Source organism: Nerophis ophidion, linkage group LG07 (assembly GCF_033978795.1).
Source record: "Nerophis ophidion isolate RoL-2023_Sa linkage group LG07, RoL_Noph_v1.0, whole genome shotgun sequence".
In the NCBI taxonomy this organism is placed as follows: Eukaryota; Metazoa; Chordata; class Actinopteri; order Syngnathiformes; family Syngnathidae; genus Nerophis; species Nerophis ophidion.
Window position 1 is genome coordinate 75699885 of NC_084617.1, and position 23803 is coordinate 75723687.

A 23803-nucleotide genomic window follows, 5' to 3' on the forward strand; every position below is an offset into this window, starting at 1 on the left:
TTACAGGATCATACATTGGTCATATTCAAAGTCCTCATGTGTCCAGGGACATATTTACTGACTTTATAAACATAATATGAATTTTAAAAAGGAAAAAAGAGGTTGCAATATGTATATATTATATATGTATACATCTGTATGTATACATGTATGTGTGTGTGTGTGTATATATATATATATATATATATATATATATATATATGTATGTATGTGTGTACAGTATATATATATAGATATGTATGTGTGTATGTGAATATATGTATATATATATACATATATATTTATATTAACATAATATGAATTTTAAAAAGGAAAACAATATGTTGCAATATGTATATATTATATATATACATTTTTATGTATATATGTATGTGTATATATATATATGTATGTATGTATGTATGTGTATATACATATATATTTATATGTATATATATATATGCATATATTTATGTATGTATGTGTGTGTATATATATATATTTATATATAGATATGTATGTGTGTATGTGTATATATGTATGTATGTATGTATGTGTGTGTGTGTATATATAAAATACATAAATATGTAGTATATATAAAAATACATGTATATAAACACACACACACACACATAAAAATATATGTGTGTGTGTGTGTGTTTAAATGTATGTGTTTAAAAAAAAAATATATATATATATATATATAAAAAACATATTTATGCATTATATATATATATATATATATATATATATATATATATATATATATATATATATGTATTATATATAGATTCATCTCACTATCTATTTATATCTATAGATACATTAGAATCAACATTTCAGCTTTTTCTCAATTACATAATCAATTTTGGCTATTCTTTTTTCCCAATGTTTTTTTAGTTTTCAACTCACTGAGCAACCACAACTCTCATTGACAACGTAGCCTGTTAGCTTCATTGGTACTTTAAAAAAGATCGGGTGTTATTGCAGCTGGAACTAATCGATGCGTTAACGCAAGCATATTTTATTGCAAATGTTGAACAGAAATCAGAGGATGAGGGATGTCCAGAGGTGGGCTGTACGCCCTCTGAATGAGTTGTACCAAACAGGAGATGATGTTTTACAACCCCATCAATCATGTACTATCGCTGATGCTAGATTGTTTGCAAAGTGCAGGTCAGCAGCACAACAAACTAAATACTGCATCTAATAGAGGCAAGACGCCAAGTGGGAGGAAGGAAAAAAGACTGCAAGGACCGACCAACTCAAGCTAAAAAGCAGCTTGCTGCGGGAGAATCCTGTCCTCCAGGCACCACAAGGTGGGGACAGGAAGTAGTGGCTTTGCATGGCGGTGTGTCCCTCCACGGGTTGGCCTTCTTTGAAGCCCCACCTAATGAAAACTCTTATTGTGCATTTCACTTAAGATTCAGTAATCAAATAATTATTTGTTCATGTTTTTGAAAAAGGTGCAGATTTCAATGGGAATGTCACCAAATGTGTCGTCTTTCAAACTACACTTTATTTTGTACAACAAAAACAGTTTAATCCCGAAGGGAATTGTAGGGTTTTTGATAAAGTAAAAGCAAAATGTGCAATTGATTTCTGAAAAAAAATCTAAATAGAGGGAAAAAAGACCATATCGCCCGTCCCCTACGTTATTTTTCATGTACAAATGATATCTATAGGACGTAGAAAACCTTAAGTGATATGTTTTTACTATGTATGCCATGCTATTACTTTGTATGACACTACCCCATGATTCAAGGACCCTGTTTTGAAAATTACTTTTAAAAAGGTAATTAATCATAGTCACCCGTTACTTCACCAAAAAAAAGTATTTGAATTACTAAAGGAATTACTCTTCAATGAATGTTAACGCTATTCCTTTGTTTGTGTTCCTAGCTCACATGCTACCCCTTTCTGTTCTTTCTAGCTCCCGTGCTAGTTCCGTTGTTTTTGTCTGTAGTGCCTTATGCAAGTGTTTTTGTTCCTAGTCTGTTTTTGTAGTATAAATAAATCTTAATTTCTTAACTTTACGCTGTGTCTATTCTCCGACTGCATCCACGAGAGAACGCAACCACATCACGATGCCAGCTAAACATCACAACTATACTAATATCGGTATACTGTACAACACTACACGTGCGAAAGGTAAAAACAAAATATATATTTTTGGGTGAACATCTCGCACACACATTACCCCCCAAAAAGTGTATTTTTTTGGTCATTCTGAGCATGTGGTGAAGCAATTTAGGTTGACATTAGTACCACTTTGATTGGGTCCTAATGGAAACACCTGTAATAGACGCTGCACAGTAATTGAGCGATTAAGGTCCATTACAAGTCCTGCTCTTCTCTGCAACCACACACACACACACAACACACACACACACACACACACACACACACACACACACACACACACACACACACACACACACACACCTTATTATCCCCTCAACTAATAGTGCTCTTAGTTAAATTGCAGAGTTCACTTGTTCAGCAGGAGTGAAGTCACAAGGTGACCACTTCTACTCTGCAAACCTTTTCAAGCCCATAATTGAATCAAGGATGTTTGGCTGATAGTCAACTGGTGCTACACTGGATAGTATTTTGCTTTATTCCTGTCTCCACTAGGGATGGTCTCCAGCTGGCCCCACTGTGGACTGGACTCACACTATTATGTTAGATCCACTATGGACTGGACTCTCACTATTATGTTAGATCCACTATGGACTGGACTCTCACTATTATGTTAGATCCACTATGGACTGGACTCGCGCTATTATGTTAGATCCACTATGGACTGGACTCTCACTATTATGTTAGATCCACTATGGACTGGACTCTCACTATTATGTTAGATCCACTATGGACTGGACTCGCGCTATTATGTTGTATCCACTATGGACTGGACTCTCACTATTACGTTATATCCACTATGGACTGGACTCTCACTATTATGTTAGATCCACTATGGACTGGAATCTCATTATTAAGTTAGATCCGCTATGGACTGGACTCTCGCAATATTATGTTAGATCCAGTATGGACTGGAGTCTCACTATTATGTTAGATCCACTATGGACTGGAGTCTCACACTATTATGTTAGAGCCACTATGGACTGGACTCTCACTATTATGTTAGATCCACTATGGACTGGACTCTCACTATTATGTTAGATCCACTATGGACTGGAATCTCATTATTAATTTAGATCCGCTATGGACTGGACTCTCGCAATATTATGTTAGATCCAGTATGGACTGGAGTCTCACTATTATGTTAGATCCACTATGGACTGGAGTCTCACACTATTATGTTAGAGCCACTATGGACTGGACTCTCACTATTATGTTAGATCCACTATGGACTGGACTCTCACTATTATGTTAGATCCACTATGGACTGGAATCTCATTATTAATTTAGATCCGCTATGGACTGGACTCTCGCAATATTATGTTAGATCCAGTATGGACTGGAGTCTCACTATTATGTTAGATCCACTATGGACTGGAGTCTCATTATTAAGTTAGATCCGCTATGGACTGGACTCTCTTTTTGTTATGTTAGATCCACTATGGACTGGACTCTCACTATTATGTTGGATCGACTATGGACTGGACTCTCACTATTATGTTAGATCCACTATGGACTGGACTCACACTATTATGTTAGATCCACTATGGACTGGACTCTCACTATTATGTTAGATCCACTATGGACTGGACTCTCACTATTAAGTTAGATCCACTATGGACTGGACTCTCACACTATTATGTTAGAACCACTATGGACTGGACTCTCACCATTATGTTAGATTCACTATGGACTGGAGTCTCACTATTATGTTGGATCCACTATGGACTGGACTCTCACTATTATGTTAGATCCACTATGGACTGGACTCTCACTATTATGTTAGATCCACTATGGACTGGACTCGCGCTATTATGTTAGATCCACTATGGACTGGACTCTCACACTATTATGTTAGATCCACTATGGACTGGACTCTCACACTATTATGTTAGATCCACTATGGACTGGACTCTTACTATTATGCTAGACCCATTTGACGTCAATTGCATCCGGTCTCCCCTGGGGGGAGGGGGGGTGGGGTCACCCACATCTGCGGTCCTCTCCAAGGTTTCTCATAGTCATTCACATCCCACTGGGTTGTGAGGTTTTTCCTTGCCCTTATGTGGGCTCTGAACGGAGGATGTTGTTATGGCTTGCGCAGCCCTTTGAGACACCTGTGATTTAAGGCTGTATAAATAAACATTGAGTGATTGATCGATTGATTGATTGATTCTGCTAATATTTTTATTCGACAATGTTCTGTGTGGCGATGCCAGTACCTTTCCCTTTGTTGGGTTGGACTCATCACAAGCAGCTACTCCCTAAAAAGCCAGCAAAAGTGCCTCTGGCTGTAAAATCATCACAACACAAAGTGAACGAGCGCCGCTGTTTATCTGCATTACGTGCCTAATAATTCATGCAGTGAACATGCTGCAAGTCGGCAACACTAAGAGGCTGAATGACTCGTGTTGATTCACCTCGATCTCTGGGTGAAGAAAACTGCAAGTGGCTTTAATGCAGGGGTCAGCAACCTTTTTGAAAGCAAGAGCTACTTCCTGGGTACTGTCACAACTAGGCTGGGACATGGATTATTTCTTCGATGCAGATGAGGATCAACACGAGCGAGACGTGGACGTGAGTACATAGTTGTTTAGTATACAATATATACAAAACAGGGAAAACAAAAACACTTGCTCGATGGCATGAAAGACATTTTAACTATAAACTTAAACAGCACGATGGCAAGACTAAAGACATGAAACAAAAGAGTGCACTGTGGCATAAATACAAAACTTACGCAGATCAAAATGAACAGCGTGGCAAGGCATGAAGCAGATAAACGAGGGCGTGAAGAAGGTGCGGCATGGGCGGCGTGTGTACGAGTGTGAAGATCCCAGGACGAAGAAAAAGAGTGACTTAAATAGCTATGATCATTAGTGAAAACAGGTGTGAGGCTGAGAACTGGGAAGTGACAGGTGAAAACTAATGAGTTGGCATGGAAACAAAACCAAACCAGGAAGTGCAAAACGTGACTGAATGTCCAAAAAATAAACATAGCATGACCAAAACCAAAACATAACTTACAGGCGTGACAGGTACTGATTAATGCGAAGGGCTACCAGTTTGATACACACTTAAATAAATTGCCAGAAATAAATGATAAATGGGTTGTACTTGTATAGCGCTTTTCTACCTTCAAGGTACTCAAAGCGCTTTGACACTACTTCCACATTTACCCATTCACACACACATTCACACACTGATGGAGGGAGCGCCAACCAGCACCCATCAGGAGCAAGGGTGAAGTGTCTTGCTCAGGACACAACGGACGTGACGAGGTTGGTTCTAGGTGGGATTTGAACCAGGGACCCTCGGGTTGCGCACGGCCACTCTACCACTGCGCCACGCCGTCCCCAGAAATAGCCAATTTGCTCAATTTACCTTTAATAAATAAGCCCATATATACTAAAAAAATGGGAATTTCTGTCTGTCATTCCGTCGTATATTTTTTTTCCTTTTACGGAAGGTTTTTTGTAGCGAATAAATGATGAAAAAAACACTTAATTGAACGGTTTAAAAGAGGAGAAAACACGAAAAAAATGACAATTACATTTTGAAACATAGTTTATCTTCAATTTCGACTTTTTAAAATAAAAAATTCAACCGAAAAAAAATGACGAATAAAACCAGCCAATTCAAATATTTTTGAAAAAAATTAAAAAAAGAATTTATGGAACATCATTAGTACTTTTTTGTGATTAAGATTGATTTTAAAATATTGATGACATGTTTTAAATAGGTTAAAATCCAATTTGCACTTTGTTAGAATATATAACAAATTGGACCAAGCTATATTTCTAACAAAGACAGATCATTATTTTTTTCTAGATTTTCCATAACAAAAATTTTAAAAGAAATTCAAAAGACTTTGAAATAAGATTTAAATTTGATTCTACAGATTTTCTAGATTTGCCAGAATATTTTTTTTGAATTTTAATCATAATAAGTTTGAGGAAATATTTCACAAATATTCTTCGTCGGAAAAAACAGAAGCTCAATGAAGAATTAAATTAAAATGTATTTATTATTCTTTACAATAATAATAAAACAAAAATACTTGAACATTGATTAAAATTGCGCTTTTCTCTAGTGACTCAAAGTGCTTTACATAGTGAAACCCAATATCTAAGTTACATTTAAAGCAGTGTGGGTGGCACTGGGAGCAGGTGGGTAAAGTGTCTTGCCCAAGGACACAACGGCAGTGACTAGGATGGCGGAAGCGGGAATCGAACCTGCAACCCTCAAGTTGCTGGCACGGCCGCTCTACCAACCGAGCTATGAAGGAATTTAAAAGGTAAAAAGGTATATGTGTTCAAAAATCCTGAAATCATTTTTAAGGTTGTATTTTTTTCTCTAAAATTGTCTTTCTGACAATTATAACAAGCAAATTTAAAAAAATAATTGATTTATTTAAACAAGTGAAGACAAAATTTTTGAAATATTTTCTTGGATTTTCAAATTCTATTTTGAGTTTTGTCTCTCTTAGAATTAAAAATGTCGAGGAAAGCGAGACCAGCTTGCTAGTAAATAAATACAATTTTAAAAAATAGAGGCAGTTCACTGGTAAGTGCTGATATTTGAGCTATTTTTAGAACAGGCCAGCGGGCGACTCATCTGGTCCTTACGGGCGACCTGGTGCCCGCAGGCACTGCGTTGGTGACCCCTGCCCTGCTTTAAAGTGTTCATAAATCGGCCACTCAGGGTCGCTGCAGACCTAACAAGCAACAAGGTATCGGTCCTAGTGAGCATCCTTCCAGCTGATGTTCGCTCTTGCATTCAACTCAGCTCTCAGGCCCTCCTTCATGTCCGCAGGCTGGAGGGAGGCTGGGAATAATGCGGGGAAGTGTCTCCAGAGGTCTTTATTCAAGACATTGTTAGTGTGTGTGTGTGTGTTAGTGCAGCATAACACTAATGGACGCCAGTGTTATTGTTTGTGCTCCAGCTTTATGTGTTATTCATGGCTCCCGTTGGAAGCGTGTTGAAGGTCAAAGACATGATGCTGAGTATCCTGCAAGCATCTTTTTTTTTTTTTTTTTACAGCAAAGAAGCACTCACATTGGATCTATTCATAGCTGCCTGTAGTCAATAATCTTGTTTTCATTGCTGAGCTTCCTAGTCCCCTCTTATTTACAAAACCCCAAAGCAGGGAAGTTGTCACCTTGTGTAAATGGTAAATAAAAAGAGAATATAATGACTTGCAAATCCATCCATCCATCCATTTTCTACCGCTTATGCCCTTTTGGGGTCACGGGGGGCGCTGGCGCCTATCTCAGCTGCAATCGGGCGGAAGGCGGGGTACACCCTGGACAAGTCGCAACCTCATCGCAGGGCCAACACAGATATACAGACAACATTCACACACTAGGGACCATTTAGTGTTGCCAATCAACCTATCCCCAGGTGCATGTCTTTGGAGGTGGGAGGGGCCTATCCCCAGGTGCATGTCTATGGATGTGGGAGGAGCCTATCCCCAGGTGCATGTCTTTGGAGGTGGGAGGAGCCTATCCCCAAGTGCATGTCTGTGGATGTGGGAGGAGCCTATCCCCAGGTGCATGTCTTTGGAGGTGGGAGGAGCCTATCCCCAGGTGCATGTTTTTGGAGGTGGGAGGGGCCCATCCCCAGGTGCATGTCTTTGGAGGTGGGAGGGGCCTATCCCCAGGTGCATGTCTGTGGATGTGGGAGGAGCCTATCCCCAGGTGCATGTCTTTGGAGGTGGGAGGAGCCTATCCCCAGGTGCATGGCTGTGGATGTGGGAGGAGCCTATCCCCAGGTGCATGTCTTTGGAGGTGGGAGGAGCCTATCCCCAGGTGCATGTCTGTGGATGTGGGAGGAGCCTATCCCCAGGTGCATGTCTTTGAAGGTGGGAGGAACCTATCCCCAGGTGCATGTTTTTGGAGGTGGGAGGGGCCTATCCCCAGGTGCATGTCTTTGGAAGTGGGAGGGGCCTATCCCCAGGTGCATGTCTTTGGAGGTGGGAGGGGCCTATCCCCAAGTGCATGTCTTTGGAGGTGGGAGGAGCCTATCCCCAGGTGCATGTCTTTGGAAGTGGGAGGGGCCTATCCCCAGGTGCATGTCTTTGGAGGTGGGAGGAAGCTGGAGTACCCGGAGGGAACCCACGCGGTCACGGGGAGGACATGCAAACTCCACACAGAAAGATCCCGAGCCTGGATTTGAACCCAGGACTGCAGGACCTTCGTATTGTGAGGCAGACGCACTAACCCCTCTGCCACCGTGAAGCCCGACTTGCAAATCCTTTTCAACTTATATTCAATTGAATAGACTGCAAAGACAAGAGATTTCATGTTCACACTGAGAAACTAATTGTGGAGAGGCGGAGCCGGCGAAGGAGCAGCGGGGCAGGGCACGCCTGAGCCCAGCCCAAGATGGCGGCAAAGGGGCGGGGACGGCGAGCGAGCTGAGAGGCGGGGCAGGCTGGGAGCGACACCGCAATCATGATCAAGTGCGCGGGGCGCTTAGCTGGGCGGAATCATCTAATCTCCTCGCAAGGAGTAAAAGGGCTGCAGTGGAGAGAAGTGAAGTGAAGTGAATTATATTTATATAGCGCTTTTCTCTAGTGACTCAAAGCGCTTTACATAGTGAAACCCAATATCTAAGTTACATTTAAACCAGTGTGGGTGGCACTGGGAGCAGGTGGGTAAAGTGTCTTGCTCAAGGACACAACGGCAGTGACTAGGATGGCGGAAGCGGGAATCGAACCTGCAACCCTCAAGTTGTTGAGACGGCCGCTCTACCAACCGAGCTATACCGCCCCAGAAGGGGGGGGAAGGAAGCGGACGCTGAACGCGAGAGAGGAAAAGAAGGAGAGGCAGCCAACGACGCGGCAAGGTGAAAACGGACGCTGAAAGGTTTTATTGAAAGAAGTCAAACTGCTCAAAGCCACGTCCTTCCTTGGTGGTCCTGGGAACCCGCACGACGGTGAGAGTCCGTCACACTATTTTTTTTCTAGTAATCACTAACTTAGTATTTAATGGCAGCAACACATTGCAAAAATGTTGGCACAGGGGCATTTTTACCAGTGTGGTACATGGCCTTTCCTTTTAACAACACTCTATAAACGTTTGAGACAAATTTATTAAGCTTTTTAGGTGGAATTATTTCCCATTCTTGCTTGATGTACAGCTTAAGTTGTTCAAGGTGTGGACTACAGGCAGGCCAGTCTAGTACCCGCACTCTTTACTATAAAGCCACATTGTTGATTTTAAGCAGGGGCGTCAATAAAAACATTACTTGGATGGCAACATATGTTGCTCCAAAACCTGTATTAGATTTAGACTTAGACAAACTTTATTGATCCACAAGGGAAATGTTTAAATGTATGTACCTTTCAGCGTTAATGGTGCCTTCACAAATGTGTAAGTTACCCATGCCTTGGGCACTAATGCACCCCCATACCATCACACATGCTGGCTTTGACACTTAGGCTCGTAGAACAATCCGGATGGTTCTTTTCCCCTTTGTTCCGGAGGACACCACGTCCACAGTGTCCAAAAACAATTTGAAATGTGGATTCATCAGACCACAGAACACTTTTCCACTTTGCATCACTCCATGTTAGATGAGCTCGGGCCCAGAGAAGTTGGCTGTGTTTCTGGATGTTGTTGATAAATGGCTATCACTTTGACCAACGGTAGTTACTGACAGTGGTTTTCTGTAACACGATGCAGGCGTCGAATTCCAAATGGGCTAATATTTGCAAACAATAACAACAGTTTCCAGTTGGGAAGTTGAGTATCTTGTCTTTGCCGTCCATTCAATTGAATATAAGTTAAATCACTGTAGTCTGTTTTTATTCACCATTTACACAACTTGCCAACTTCACTGGTTTTGGGGATTGTACAACTGAGTACTGATGCAGCCCGTACGGACGACAACTGAGAAACAATATTTTTTGGTGGCCCTATAGGGGGCGCTCATATTAAAAGTGAAAACATAAAATATTTGAACCCACAATTACTAGGACCTATTCCACGCCGTATAAGCCAGTGTTACCCCTCGTCGTCGGTTGATTCGAGTGGAAATGGCGAGCATTTCCCCATTGCATCGCCAGAACAGCTGAGCTGGCTTCTGGGTTTGGCTGACATGCTCTCACAAGATGCCCATCCATCCATCCATCCATTCAAATATCCTTCTTGAAAATGGCCTTGCAAATATATTATCTTCCACCTAATCAACGTTGTGTTCCCCTTCTCTGCTATCCTGGCCTGGCTATGGCTTCCTGCTAAATTGGAACTTGTGATTGGATACTCAGTTTGGAATGACAAGTGAGTATCCAATCACAGTCGTTAAAATCGGGCTACCTACATAGGCTACTGACAACAACTGGTGATCTGATTGGCTATCTGTATACCTACTCAGTGGCCTAGTGGTTAGAGCAGGGGTCGTGAACCTTTTTGGTTGAGAGAGCCATGAAAGCCAAATATTTCAAAATGTATTTCCGTGAGAGCCGTACAATATTTTTTAAACACTGAATACAACTAAATGCGTGCATTTTTAAGTAAGACCTGTCATTTTTTTGTGATCATGTTCTGTTTAGTTATGTTCTGTTTTGTTTTTGACTCCATCCTGTTTTTGCGCACCCTGGTTTGTTTTTGTTTCCATGACTACCAATCAGTTCACCTGTTTTCACGACTCACACACCTGATTCACTTGAACTCATGCACCTGTTGTCAATCACCGTGTCACCATTCGAGCCTGCAGTTGCCAGGCAGTCAGCCTGGCGACTTCTCCTCACCCTCTATCACCTCCTACACACCTATGTTATCCATGCCGATGATCCATGCTCTTTCTCGGTCCAAGTAAGTTTTTCATGCCATAGTTTGTAAGTTTTATTTTATGTTCATAGTTCTCCCATTGTGCGAGTTTCAGTTTTCATAGCCAAGTTTTTAACCTCCACTGAGAGCTCCTTTGGTTTATACCCTTTGTTTTTGTAATATTTTTGAGTTAAGATTAAAGACGCCATGTCCGTTCCAATCACTTTGCACCACGGGAAAACAAACCACACCATAGTCCAGGTCTTGACAAGACCAACATTTTTAGAGTTTAATAAGTCTCTTACTCTTTTTAAAAACATTGTTATTTTAAATTTAACCAATAATAAATATATTACTTTTTACCATTAATGCGACATCTTGAGCAGGTGCGATAGAAAACCGATGGTTGGATTAAAATGCATGAAAATGTTTTATAATTTGAACGTTATTTTTAACACTGTGATTACCATCGTAATTATTAATTACTTATCGTATTAAGCAATGTCGGCTAAGATTTATCTGAGAGCCAGATGCAGTCATCAAAAGAGCCCACATCTGGCTCTAGAGCCATAGGTTCCCTACCCCTGGGTTAGAGTGTCCGCCTTGAGATCGGTAGGTTCTGAGTTCAAACCCCCGGCCGAGGCTATACAAATGGGACCCGTTATCTAACACTCAAATTTATAAGCAAGGCCTAAATTTATCGCATGCCTTTGGTAAACGCCGGAGTAAGAAGAGGTTTTAAATCAATATATCGCCTCGGCGGCAATTCAAGGAAACACGGTATATTAGAATTGCATTCTTCAAACACACGTGTGGCTCGCAGCAACAATCAGCACACTGTGTTGAACAACCTTGTAATTCCTGGGGTAAGTGTCTCTCAGCTAACTAAATATCACAGCCAAACTCGTTGGCAGTCCCCAGGAAATCTAAGAGAGCTATTTTTAATCCGAGGAAGAGGCCTTCAGGCTACACGCGCTCATTTAGTTCGGCTTCCTGGCAATATTTCCACTGCTCTTCGACAGCACCGAGGTGGTTTTTGGCCTGCAGACAGGAGCATGAAAGCATCCGCCCATTTAAAGGTAATGTTAACACACCACACACGGACAGACCATCTCTCAGGAACAGGGGATGTGGTCCCGGTGTCGTTCTTTAAATTGACGGTATTGGCAGTCTTCTATCTGCACGAACAAACACACTTTGCTACTCGTAAAGGAAGACAAGGGTAGGATGACAGTGCATTTAGTATAATTACAACCATATCTAGGAATTGATACGACGGGAATTTTCCGATTGTTTGTTTGTTGCTTTGATAAACTGAACGCATCATAGTTTGCCACCTCAGTACAAAATGCGGCTGCTAGACTTTTGACAAGAACAAGAAAGTTTGATCACATTACGCCTGTACTGTATATACCTTTATATACATATATACATACATATATACCTATACTGTATATACCTTTATATACATATATACATACATATATACCTATACTGTATATACCTTTATATACATATATACATACATATATACCTATACTGTATATACCTTTATATACATATATACCTACATATATACCTGTACTGTATATACCTTTATATACATATATACATACATATATACCTATACTGTATATACCTTTATATACATATATACATACATATATACCTATACTGGCTCACCTGCACTGGCTTCCTGTGCACTTAAGATGTGACTTTAAGGTTTTACTACTTACGTATAAAATACTACACGGTCTAGCTCCATCTTATCTTGCCGATTGTATTGTACCATATGTCCCGGCAAGAAATCTGCGTTCAAAGGACTCCGGCTTATTAGTGATTCCCAAAGCCCAAAAAAAGTCTGCGGGCTATAGAGCATTTTCCGTTCAGGCTCCAGTACTCTGGAATGCCCTCCCGGTAACAGTTCGCGATGCCACCTCAGTAGAAGCATTTAAGTCTCACCTTAAAACTCATTTGTATACTCTAGCCTTTAAATAGACTCCCTTTTTAGACCAGTTGATCTGCCGTTTCTTTTCTTTTTCTTCTATGTCCCTCTGTGTATCGGCTGGGGACATCTCTGCGCTGCTGGTCCGCTACCCTTGGGATGGTTTCCTGCTGGCTCCGCTGTGAACGGGACTCTCGCTGCTGTGTTTGGACTGGACTCTCGCGACTGTGTTGTATCCATTGTGGATTGAACTTTCACAGTATCATGTTAGACCTGCTCGACATCCATTGCTTTCCTCCTCTCTAAGGTTCTCATAGTCATCATTGTCACCGACGTCCCACTGGGTCATTATTGTCACCAATGTCCCACTGGGTGTGAGTTTTCCTTGCCCTTATGTGGGCCTACCGAGGATGTCGTGGTGGTTTGTGCAGCCCTTTGAGACACTAGTGATTTAGGGCTATATAAGTAAACATTGATTGATTGATGATTGAGTAGAACACATGTCCAACTCTGAAACAATCAAAGCAGAAAAAACTTGTTCTAATTCAACTGACTCCTTACCCAGACCAGTAGTCTCGCATCTTCCATTTAAATCCGGCTTCAGGATGGAGGGAAGTGGTGTTCTGTGGCGATTAGCCTTCTGCTTTGTTTGGAATGTGTTCCATGTAACAATACCACTTTCAGAAAACAAATACAAGCTTACGGGACCACATGGTCTGATGGTGACTGTCTTATAAAATAGTTCAAAGGAAGTCATGTAAGGGAAATACTTTCAATAACAGGAGATTTATGACAGCAAAATCTAAACATCAGACATGGAACTGATCAGCTGGACTCTCGACTCAATTGACAAAATATTTTCGAAGAAGAAAAGAGGTTCAGGGGAGCCTGGCTGCTCTGATGGAACCATTGCTGCGGGGTACGTGAGAGATTCCTGGAACAAATGTGGAACAAATGGAGAATCATGTGCCTCTCAGTCCTGTCCATGAAGGACGTGGAAGACCTATTTGGAACCATGATCGCGGAGCACCTGCTGATTGGGTTGGGCATTGCTCTGGTGCATCGTCAAATTCGTAAGACGATGGCAGGCACTCAAAGAGCCCAAATGGAAGGATTGGGTCGGGCTGTGGGATCACAGACTTGGGCTATTTCTGAACTCAATCGCAAGATGGATCACATCATGGAGAAGCTTGGTGAAAGGGAACAATTGGAGATGAGAGCCAACATGGACTAATAGAACAGACAAGCCATTGTCTGCATTGTCCGTCTGCTCGCGGAAAAACAAAAATCCTCAACTACGATTTGACTCCCTCGAATGGCCTTGACGCTGCAACAACAGGAGCAGGCTGTTCTGTAAACATCCCCGAGGACTCTAAAATATGGATGCTTTGGACCTCCCCCCCTCCTCAACAACACCTGGAAGTCCAACTTTGCTTGCGTTGCATGCAGAACGGCCCCGGGCCTACGGACACAACACCACTACACCCAATGACAATGGGCATATAAATAAACACCCCCCAATATTTTGACTTACTAATTTACTAACTCAAAATAATGACTTAGTAGGTCAAAATATTGACTTAATAGGTCAAATTAATGACTTACTGTAAGTAAGCGTTTGCAATATGCATTTAAAAAAAAAAAAAAAGAGTTAAAAGTGGGGCCACATGCTGACATACGCTCAACTCATCATGCTTAATGTATTACAGCATTTTGGAAGCCTGTAGTGGATTTTATGATGCAAATGTTATATTTTTATCAACATGTGATAGCAGGGACCCTGCCATTCAAAACTAACCTGCTACATTACTAATGATTGATGTAACTCTAGCTGAAAAAATAGTACAATATCAATAGGAGAGACTATTCATCGAACACCATGGAGTTCATGTAGGCTTAATGATGCACTTACATTATTATATCCACTATCAGAGACAGAAACTCTTCATTTAACATCATGTTCTTTTTTGCTGCTCCAGCACAGCTCAATCAACACAGAAAAAGGTAAAGTGAAATAACTTCTGGGCTCTGAATACGCACTGCTGATTGGCTGTGTAACCAATCAGATGGTTGTGTGGGTGGGACAATGCTGGGTGCTACAGCGATGTACTGATAGAGGCAGAGGCAGACCTTAGCTGAGCAGCTTGTTAAGACTTTAGATTAGGCGGTGGCTTTTTGTTGTTAAATCAACAAAGCGCTGTGGGAAACCCTGCATGTCATCATTGTTGACATGCTGCTTATCTGCATACCGTATTTCCTTGAATTGCCGCCGGGTATATAGTATGCGCCTGCCTAGAATTACTGCAGGGTCAAACTCGTTTCGCAAAATAATTAGCGCATGCTTAGCATTACTGCCGGCTCAGGATTAACGCCGGGTCAAACTCGTTTTGCAAAATATTATTTTTATTAGCACATGTCTAGAATTTCCGCAGGGTCAAACTCGTCACGTCACGAGTGACACTTCAACTGTCATCATTTTCAAAATGGAGGAGGCTGATTTCAATCATTTGAAATCGCATAAAGGGAAGAAGATTAAGAGCTATTCAGTAGGATTTAAGGTCCAAGCTATTGAATATGCTAAAAAGAACAGTAACAGCGATGTTTTATTAATATACCGTAGCTGCGTGTGTCAAATACGAGTCATTAAATGACTCCCGCCTCCTGGTGGTAGAGGGCGCTAGTGATCCTTCTTGCGACTACTCGGCTGCAGAAGAAGTGACAACAAGCAGCGATCGTTTATTTTTTCCTCTCGCTTGCACTTTTAACATGGAGGATTACATATCTAAAATAAAACAGTTTTCTAAACTGGACTTTCGATCGAAGCAGGAGGTAATAAAGGAAGATCTCCATCGAGACAGAGAGACTTTTAAAACTGAAGAAAGATAAGGAAGACTTCTATAAACAAGTTATCGATGCTTTTGATCAGAAGGAGCTGCGCATGGACTTCATTTAAATTTACCGCGTGTCTTGGGTAAGCGCCGTAGTGAGAAGAAGTTTTAAAATAATTAGCGCCCCGGCGGCAATTCAAGGAAATACGGTAGTTGTACAACAAACAAGCATCAGCCAAAAGTGACACATTACCGCCGTTAAATGTTAACAAACGTGGGAATAAAATTGACGTCCAATAACACACCAACAGTGGGATTGGCTCACATAAGAACAAACAATCGATTAGGAAGTCACTGACCAGTTTGTTCTTCTTGGAATATGTTTTCTTCAGCAGCCTCTCGGTCATCCTCTCCTGCTCTCTCTGGGCATGATGAAAGAATCCATTCTCTAATGGATCCATCATAGGCTCCAGAACGTTCTCCTCTTTCTTCCCCACCTCCTCATCTTCCGTCTTCGGCTGTTGAACGGACTTTTTCTCCTTCCACCGCTCCTTCTTCTCCTGTATCTTTAAAAGTCCTGTTTTCTCCTGCAAAAAAGCCAGAGATCACGGTTTTAAAACCTGTCGTCATTAAACACTTTGTTGTTGTTGTTGTTGTTGTTGTTGTGACATATTTCAACACCATGCAATGCAATTTTAATCATCATATTATGAAATCAACATGTTAACAGAGAGTGAAGGAGAAGTCCGCTGTTTGTGTTTTGTTTATATGACTGGCAATATTTAAACTGCACTTGGTTTACAAAGCAGAGCTCCACTCAGACAGTGGAGTCATTGTCAGTAAATAGAGGCTTAATGTCTGAATAGAACTGAAAACACCACGTTTAAATAAATATTCATTCACCCTTCGGGCAGCTGCACTAAAATCAGTTGACGGGCTACTAAAAAAACTCTCAAACTACCAGTTGGAGACCTCAAACCTACTGGTATCACCAAGTACCACCTTAGGAAACACTTGGCACTCCAGACCCCGTCATAATGACCAACATCAAAGGGGAACATTATCATCAGACCTATGTAAGCGTCAATATATACCTTGATGGTGCAGAAAAAAGACCGTCTATTTTTTTAACCGATTTCCGAACTCTAAATGGGTGAATTTGGGCGAATTAAACGCCTTTCTGTTTATCGCTCATGTGGTGATGACGTCAGAATGTGACGTCGCCAAGGTAATACAGCCGACATTTTCATTTTCAACACATTACAAACACCGGGTCTCAGCTCTGTTATTTTCCGTTTTTTCGACTATTTTTTGGAACCTTGGAGACATCATGCCTCGGCGGTGTGTTGTCGGAGGGTGTAACAACACTAACAGGGAGGGATTCAAGTTGCACCACTGGCCCCAAGATGCCAAAGTGTCTCCCGCCAGACCCCCATTGAATGTACCAAAGTGTCTCCACATTTTACCGGCGATGGCAGACATGGCACAGAGATGTATGGATAACCTGCAGATGCATTTGCAACCATAAAGTCAACGAAATCAAAAAGGTGAGTTTTATTGATGTTGACTTATGTGCTAATCAGACATATTTGGTCGGGGCGTGACTGCAAGCTAATCAATGCTAACATGCTACACTAATTGATGCTAACATGCTATTTACCGGCAGTGCTAAGGCAGACATGGCACAGAAATGTATGGATAACCTACAGATGCATTTGCAACTATATTACGTTTCCTTCCACCCACGTTTAATGTGAAACAAACACTTACCAATCGACGGATTTAAGTTGCTCCAGTGTCAAAAGATGCGAAAGTCCTGATCGTTTGGTCCGCACATTTTACCGGCGATGCTAACGCAGCTATTCGGCCATGCTATGGCTATGAATAGCGTCAATAGCTTTTCGCTCAATAGCTTCAGTTTCTTCTTCAATACTTTCATACTCCAACCATCAGTTTCAATACATGCGTAATCTGTTGAATCGCTTAAACCGAGTTTGAATCCGAGCTAATGTCGCTATATCTTGCTGTGGTATTCCCATTGTTTGTTTACATTGGCAGCACTGTGTGACGTCACAGGGAAATGAATAGTGGTTTCGAAGATAACGAAAATAAGGCACTTTAAAACTTTTTTTAGGGATATTCCGGGACCGGTAAAATTTTGAAAAACACTTCTAAAAATACAACAAGCCACTGGGAACTGATTTTTATTGTTTTTAACCCTTTTGAAATTGTGATAATGTTCCCTTTTAAGATACAGTGGCGTAGTTACGTTACAATTTCAGTTTCAATTCGGAACATGCACACACTACTATGGATGATGTTCTTGTCTTATCTATCTATCCATCTATCTATCTATCTATGGTACTAGTTTAACATTAGACACTAGAAGTAAGGGAACTTGTCACACTTAAGAACAAAAAGGCCACCCTAAGAATGCTCCGGAGCACTCGCAGATTTTGTTCTGACCTAAGAACAAATCCCAGCTAAGAAAACATACGTGAATACAAAAATGTCCTTCAAAACTTCGTAAGTGGGCCTAAGAACAAAATGTGTTCTTAAGAACAGTCGCTGAATGCCCAGTGTATTTACAAAGCCAGGATTAAACTTTTAAATCACAGTCTTTCTGGGATTGAACAAAATAACCACAACGTGTAAACCAGGGGTGTCAAAAACATTTTAGATGGGGGCCACTTGGAGAAATATCTACTCTTAAGTGGGCCGAACTGGTAAAATCACAGCACGATAACTTAAAAATAAAGACACCTTCATATTTTTTTCTTTGTTTAAAAATAGAACATCCATCCATCCATTTCCTACCGCTTATTCCCTTTTGGGGTCGCGGGGGGCGCTGGTGCCTATCTCAGCTACAATCGGGCGGAAGGCGGGGTACACCCTGGACAAGTCGCCACCAAAAAATAGAACAAGCACGTTTTGAAATTGTAGAAATCCTAATGTAGTTTTTTTCATTTTTTATGCTATATGTTGTGGTTAATCCATCCATTTCTACCGTTTATTCCCTATTGGGGTCGCTGGCGCCTATCTCAGCTACAATAGGGCGGAAGGCGGGGTACACCCTGGACAAGTCGCCACCAAAAAATAGAACAAGCACGGTTTGAAATTGTAGAAATCCTAATGTTGTTTTTTTTATTTTTTATGCTATATGTTGTGGTTAATCCATCCATCCATCCATCCATTTCTACCGTTTATTCCCTATTGGGGTCGCTGGCGCCTATCTCAGCTACAATAGGGCGGAAGGCGGGGTACACCCTGGACAAGTCGCCACCTCAGCGCAGGTGGTTAATTGTATTCTATCTTTATTTGTCGTTATTTATATTTTCTGAATAAATTATGTGATAATGTTCACCAGTCAACTCATTGGTGTTCATTTCCAATCTATCAAGATAAAAAATATATATCAAAATCAAATTACAGGATGTTATTTGTCAGGTTCTATCGCTGATGACTTTTTATTAAACAAGACAAGAAGCAAACAATCAAACAGAGACAGAATTCAATTTGGCTCAATTGAGGAGAGACGCCGGGATGCGGTACTCCGGTTAAATCTCCATCACGCTCTGGCGAAAGATTATGCAACTCCTTTATTTGACTTTCTCGGACCACATGACCACAGCTCTGCCGTCCAAAGGCAAAACCTAGTAACTCACTTCTAGCTGATTTTGAGAAAACAAAGGAAAACCAATCTATCTTTGATGCTGTCTTACAAAGATCTACAAAGTCATCAAACGTATAGATGTTTTCTTGAGCTTTCATTTTCTTGCCGAAGAATCAAGAACAATACATTTAATGAAGGTTCTTGCAACTTCCTGGGCCGATCTTTCAAATATCCCCTCGTGCCATAATATCACATAATCAGCTTGACCGTCGGCCTCCATTCGTGCAAATGTCTCATTAAAGACGATAAGACGACTGACAAAGAAGCTCCGATTGGTCCCTTGAGATACTAGGTTTTTTTGTTCTATCTACGCGGTTATGTGGTAGTTGCTAGGTCCTGCCATGCGCGTCACAGCTTACTTACGGAACAAATTACACTAATGTAAAGCATATCACCTAGGAACTCCAAAATTATTAACAGCTCAGTTTTGACCAACATTGAGTTACTGGGTTTTGCCTTTGGACGGGAGAGCTGCTTTCAAAACGGAAGTGGGTCGTAAACAACGTTGCCTTTGGTTACAGAACAGTTAAAAAAAAATGTCACAGAAAAGGTCGTAAACAAGTTCAAAAAAAGGTTCGTAAAACAGTTCAAAAAGACGTTCGTACAACAGTGGGAAAAGTAAGTCGCTTGGAGGGGATTCTGGTCCTGCTTCCTCTTCGCTTTTGTAGTCCTTGGGTCAAACAATATTTTTCGGTTTGATTATAAGACCTGAAAGAAACAGCAACACCTTCGTATTCCTTCCCCCCCTACGCAGTGGAGTATTACGAGTCTTACTCTTGCTAGGTTCCAAAGACGGCTTTTGCTTCTCACCAGACACAAAATGTAACACAAAGTTTAGTGATAACTTCGAAACAATTATTTTAACATTATTTATGTAATTTGATCATTTTCCTCGACCAACATTATGTGGTGTAATTTGTACATATGTAGCATAATCTATAAAGACACAAAGAATTGCTATTGCGACATCCAGTGGACACATTTAAAACTGCATTTCCTTTCATTCAAACATTTCAGGTTAATTTTTATACCGAGCCTGATCTGGCTCTCGGGCCGTACGTTTGACATCCCTGGTGTAAACTCTCCTAGGTATCAAATACCTCCATAGTCATGTCCATGTATCATCCCAGCGCTAACTCAACAAACCGTAAGAAACGGAGGTTAAAACTATTCAAAAGGGCTATGTCCACTTTTCTCGTGTTTGTCAGACATTTCATGTGGGTGGAGGAGGAGGAGCCACCGTCACCCTTTACCGTGAACCTCGGTGTAAAACTGTTTGCTTGCCTAACAGATGTCAGGTTTAGTTTGTGACTGTGATGGTTAGCTGGCATTGTTCTTTCTATTATGCAGTCGGACTTGGACACAGCATGAAGGTAAGAAATTATTTCTTAACACTAAGGAAACAGACTAGGAACAGAAAAAATGGTACTAGGAATAAAAGGCAAAACTAACAGAACTAGCATGGGAGCTAGAAAGAACTAAAAGCGCTAGCATGTGAGGTAGGGAACAAACAAGGGAAGCATAGCGTGGAAGCTAGCAAATACAAAAACAACTGTTCTTTACCACAATCGGGAATCAGCGTTGTCACCTGTTGCATGGAGCAGAAACTAGGATGCGAGGTCCAATCAACGGAAAAGGGAAACGTAAATAAAAGTGGTAATCATGAGGCAGGTGCGCGTAAAAAAAAAAGAGGCAGATGACACTAACGTGTGACTATGGCAACGGAAACAAACAGGAAGTGCCACCAGGAATTAAGGAGGAAAATCACTAACAAGATGTGATACAAAACGGAACCAAAACCGGAATATGAGGGCAGCGGATCATGACAGTGACCAACCCCAAGATGCAGAGAAAGCGCGAGACATAGTGCAGGTAAAAATGATTTAAGTTAACACTAAAACAAGAACAAACAAAAGGGTACAAACAAAAGGCGCGCACAAGGCGGAGAACAAACTTGGCTATGAACAAAAACTAGCACAAAGGCTAACTGTGGACTAGAAACAAAAACACTTACTGTGACACGAAGGAACTAAGCAGAGTGAACAGAAGTAGACACAGCGACAACGATAAGTATTAATGACATTGACATTGAATAGTATCTGGCTGATTGACACCAGGTGTGGCCAGGTGCCAATCAGCCACAGCTGGGGAGACACAGCACTCAGGGAGACAAACAGGAAACGGAGAAAATAAGAGCGCTGACAGGAAACAAAGACAAATGCAGAGGAGAAACTAAAACATGGCCAAACTGTCAGGGACAAGCCTGGCAACAGAATTGCTATTGTGACATCTGGTGGACACATTTAGAACAGCGGCTTTTCAAACTCATCACGCGGGACGGAAGTGAACCCGTTTGTGCGCCTGATCCGGCCCAGGGGTTGTAGGTTTGAGACCCCTAACCTACAGTATTTGTCTGCTCTTGATCGAGTCTGTGCTGAAAATTTTATTTTGAAGTACTTTTCATGTGCGATGATGATAAAGTGCTGATCCAGTCGCATTTTGCAATGCAGCCAAGTGGGTCCATTAGTCATCCAGCAGATGGCACCTGGTGGTCGTGTTTTGTTGGCGATTCATGAAGTCTTCAGCATTGCGGTGGAAACATGTCAGACAAACAACACGGAGGGACAAACTGTACTGACATAATATCCGTGCCATTCTGCACATCTGGTTGAAGCCGGAATATCAGATTGACGGATGGTGCGGAGAGCAACCAGACATCAAAAGCGATACAGGCAAACATCCCTTTCAGTTCCTACCAGAGGTGGGTAGAGTAGCCAGAAATTGTACTGAAGTAAGAGTACTGTTACTTTAGAGATGTATTACTCAAGTAAAAGTAAGGAGTAGTCACCCAAATATTTACTTGAGTAAAAGTAAAAAGTATGTTGTGAAAAAACTACTCAAGTACTGAGTAACTGATGAGTAACCTGTTTGTTTAATAATTACGGCAACAAGTAATGCACAAAAACATAAAAATAGCAATGAGCAAATTCAGAGCCAGGAATATCTCTTAAGCAACTAAAACAATAATATATATTAAATATTAATACATTAAAATAAAAAAAATAAGGCAAATTGAGCCACAATAACTTAACAGCACCATAGGCTCAGTAGGCATTGATTGATTGATTGATTGATTGATTGATTGATTGATTAAAACTTTTATTAGTAGATTGCACAGTACAGTACATATTCCGTACAATTGACCACTAAATGGTAACACCCCAATAAGTTTTTCAATGTTAATCAATTACTTAATAAATGAGCAAGTCGAGGTAATCTACCTCATATATACATACACACACATACCATATATATATATACATATATATATATATACATATATATATATATACACAGTATATCATTTATATTTATTTATTTTGCCGTTTTTGTTGACATGTTAAAGGTGTTTTAATGAATATACATGCATGTTTAACATATAGATTCCTATCTTTCATGAAGACAAGAATATAAGTTGGTGTATTACCTGATTCTGATGACGTGCATTGATTGGAATCAGACAGTATAGTGCTGATAATGTCCACATTTTCAAATGGAGGAGAAAAAAAGTTCCTCTTTTCTGTCTAATACCACATAAAAGTCGTTGGTTTTTGGCATCTTATTCGTCCAGCTTCCATATTTGTTTTTATACACTTTACAAGAAATACATTGGCGGCAAACTCCGTAGCTTGCTAGCTTGTTTGCGCTGGCTTTCGGAGACTCTTATTTTGTTAGAGCAAGCATGATGTAGCGGCGCTTTTATTGTGAAGACAGGAACTGTGCGATCAGTCTTTAGGCTTTTGACGGGAAGTACGGTTGAAATAAAAAGTGTCTTTTTTTCCTTTACACTTTTGATCGATTGATTGAATCTTTTATTATTAGATTGCACAGTACAGTACATATTCTGTACAATTGACCACTAAATGGTAACACCCCAATAAGTTTTTCAACGTTAATCAATTACTTAATAAATGAGCAAGTCGAGGTGATCTACCTCATATATACATACACACACATACCATATATATATGTATATATACATATATATATACACAGTATATAATTTATATTTATTTATTTTACCGTTTTTGTTGACATGTTAAAGGTGTTTTAATGAATATACATGCATGTTTAACATATAGATTCCTATCTTTAATGAAGACAAGAATATAAGTTGGTGTATTACCTGATTCTGATGACTTGCATTGATTGGAATCAGACAGTAGTGCTGATAATGTCCACGTTTTCAAATGGAGGAGAAAAAAAAAGTTCCTCTTTTCTGTCTAATACATCATTAAAGTGGTTGGTTTTTGGCATCTTATTTGTCCAGCTTCCATATTTGTTTTTATACACTTTACAAGAAATACATTGGCGGCAAACTCCGTAGCTTGCTAGCTTGTTTGCGCTGGCTTTCGGAGACTCTTATTTTGTTAGAGCAAGCATGATGTAGCGGCGCTTTTAT

At 40.6% G+C, this 23803-nt stretch overlaps 1 protein-coding gene across 9 annotated transcripts in view; it reads right to left on the reverse strand.

Annotated features, from left to right (window-relative positions):
- Positions 1–23803, reverse strand: part of fbrsl1 (fibrosin-like 1) — an 886448-nt gene that overhangs the window by 671310 nt on the left and 191335 nt on the right. For all 9 annotated transcript variants that reach the window (XM_061907119.1, XM_061907121.1, XM_061907120.1 and 6 more), the window contains exon 2: positions 16028–16255. In XM_061907119.1, coding sequence (XP_061763103.1) covers positions 16028–16255 — 228 coding nt within the window. The remainder of the gene's footprint in view (positions 1–16027; positions 16256–23803) is intronic.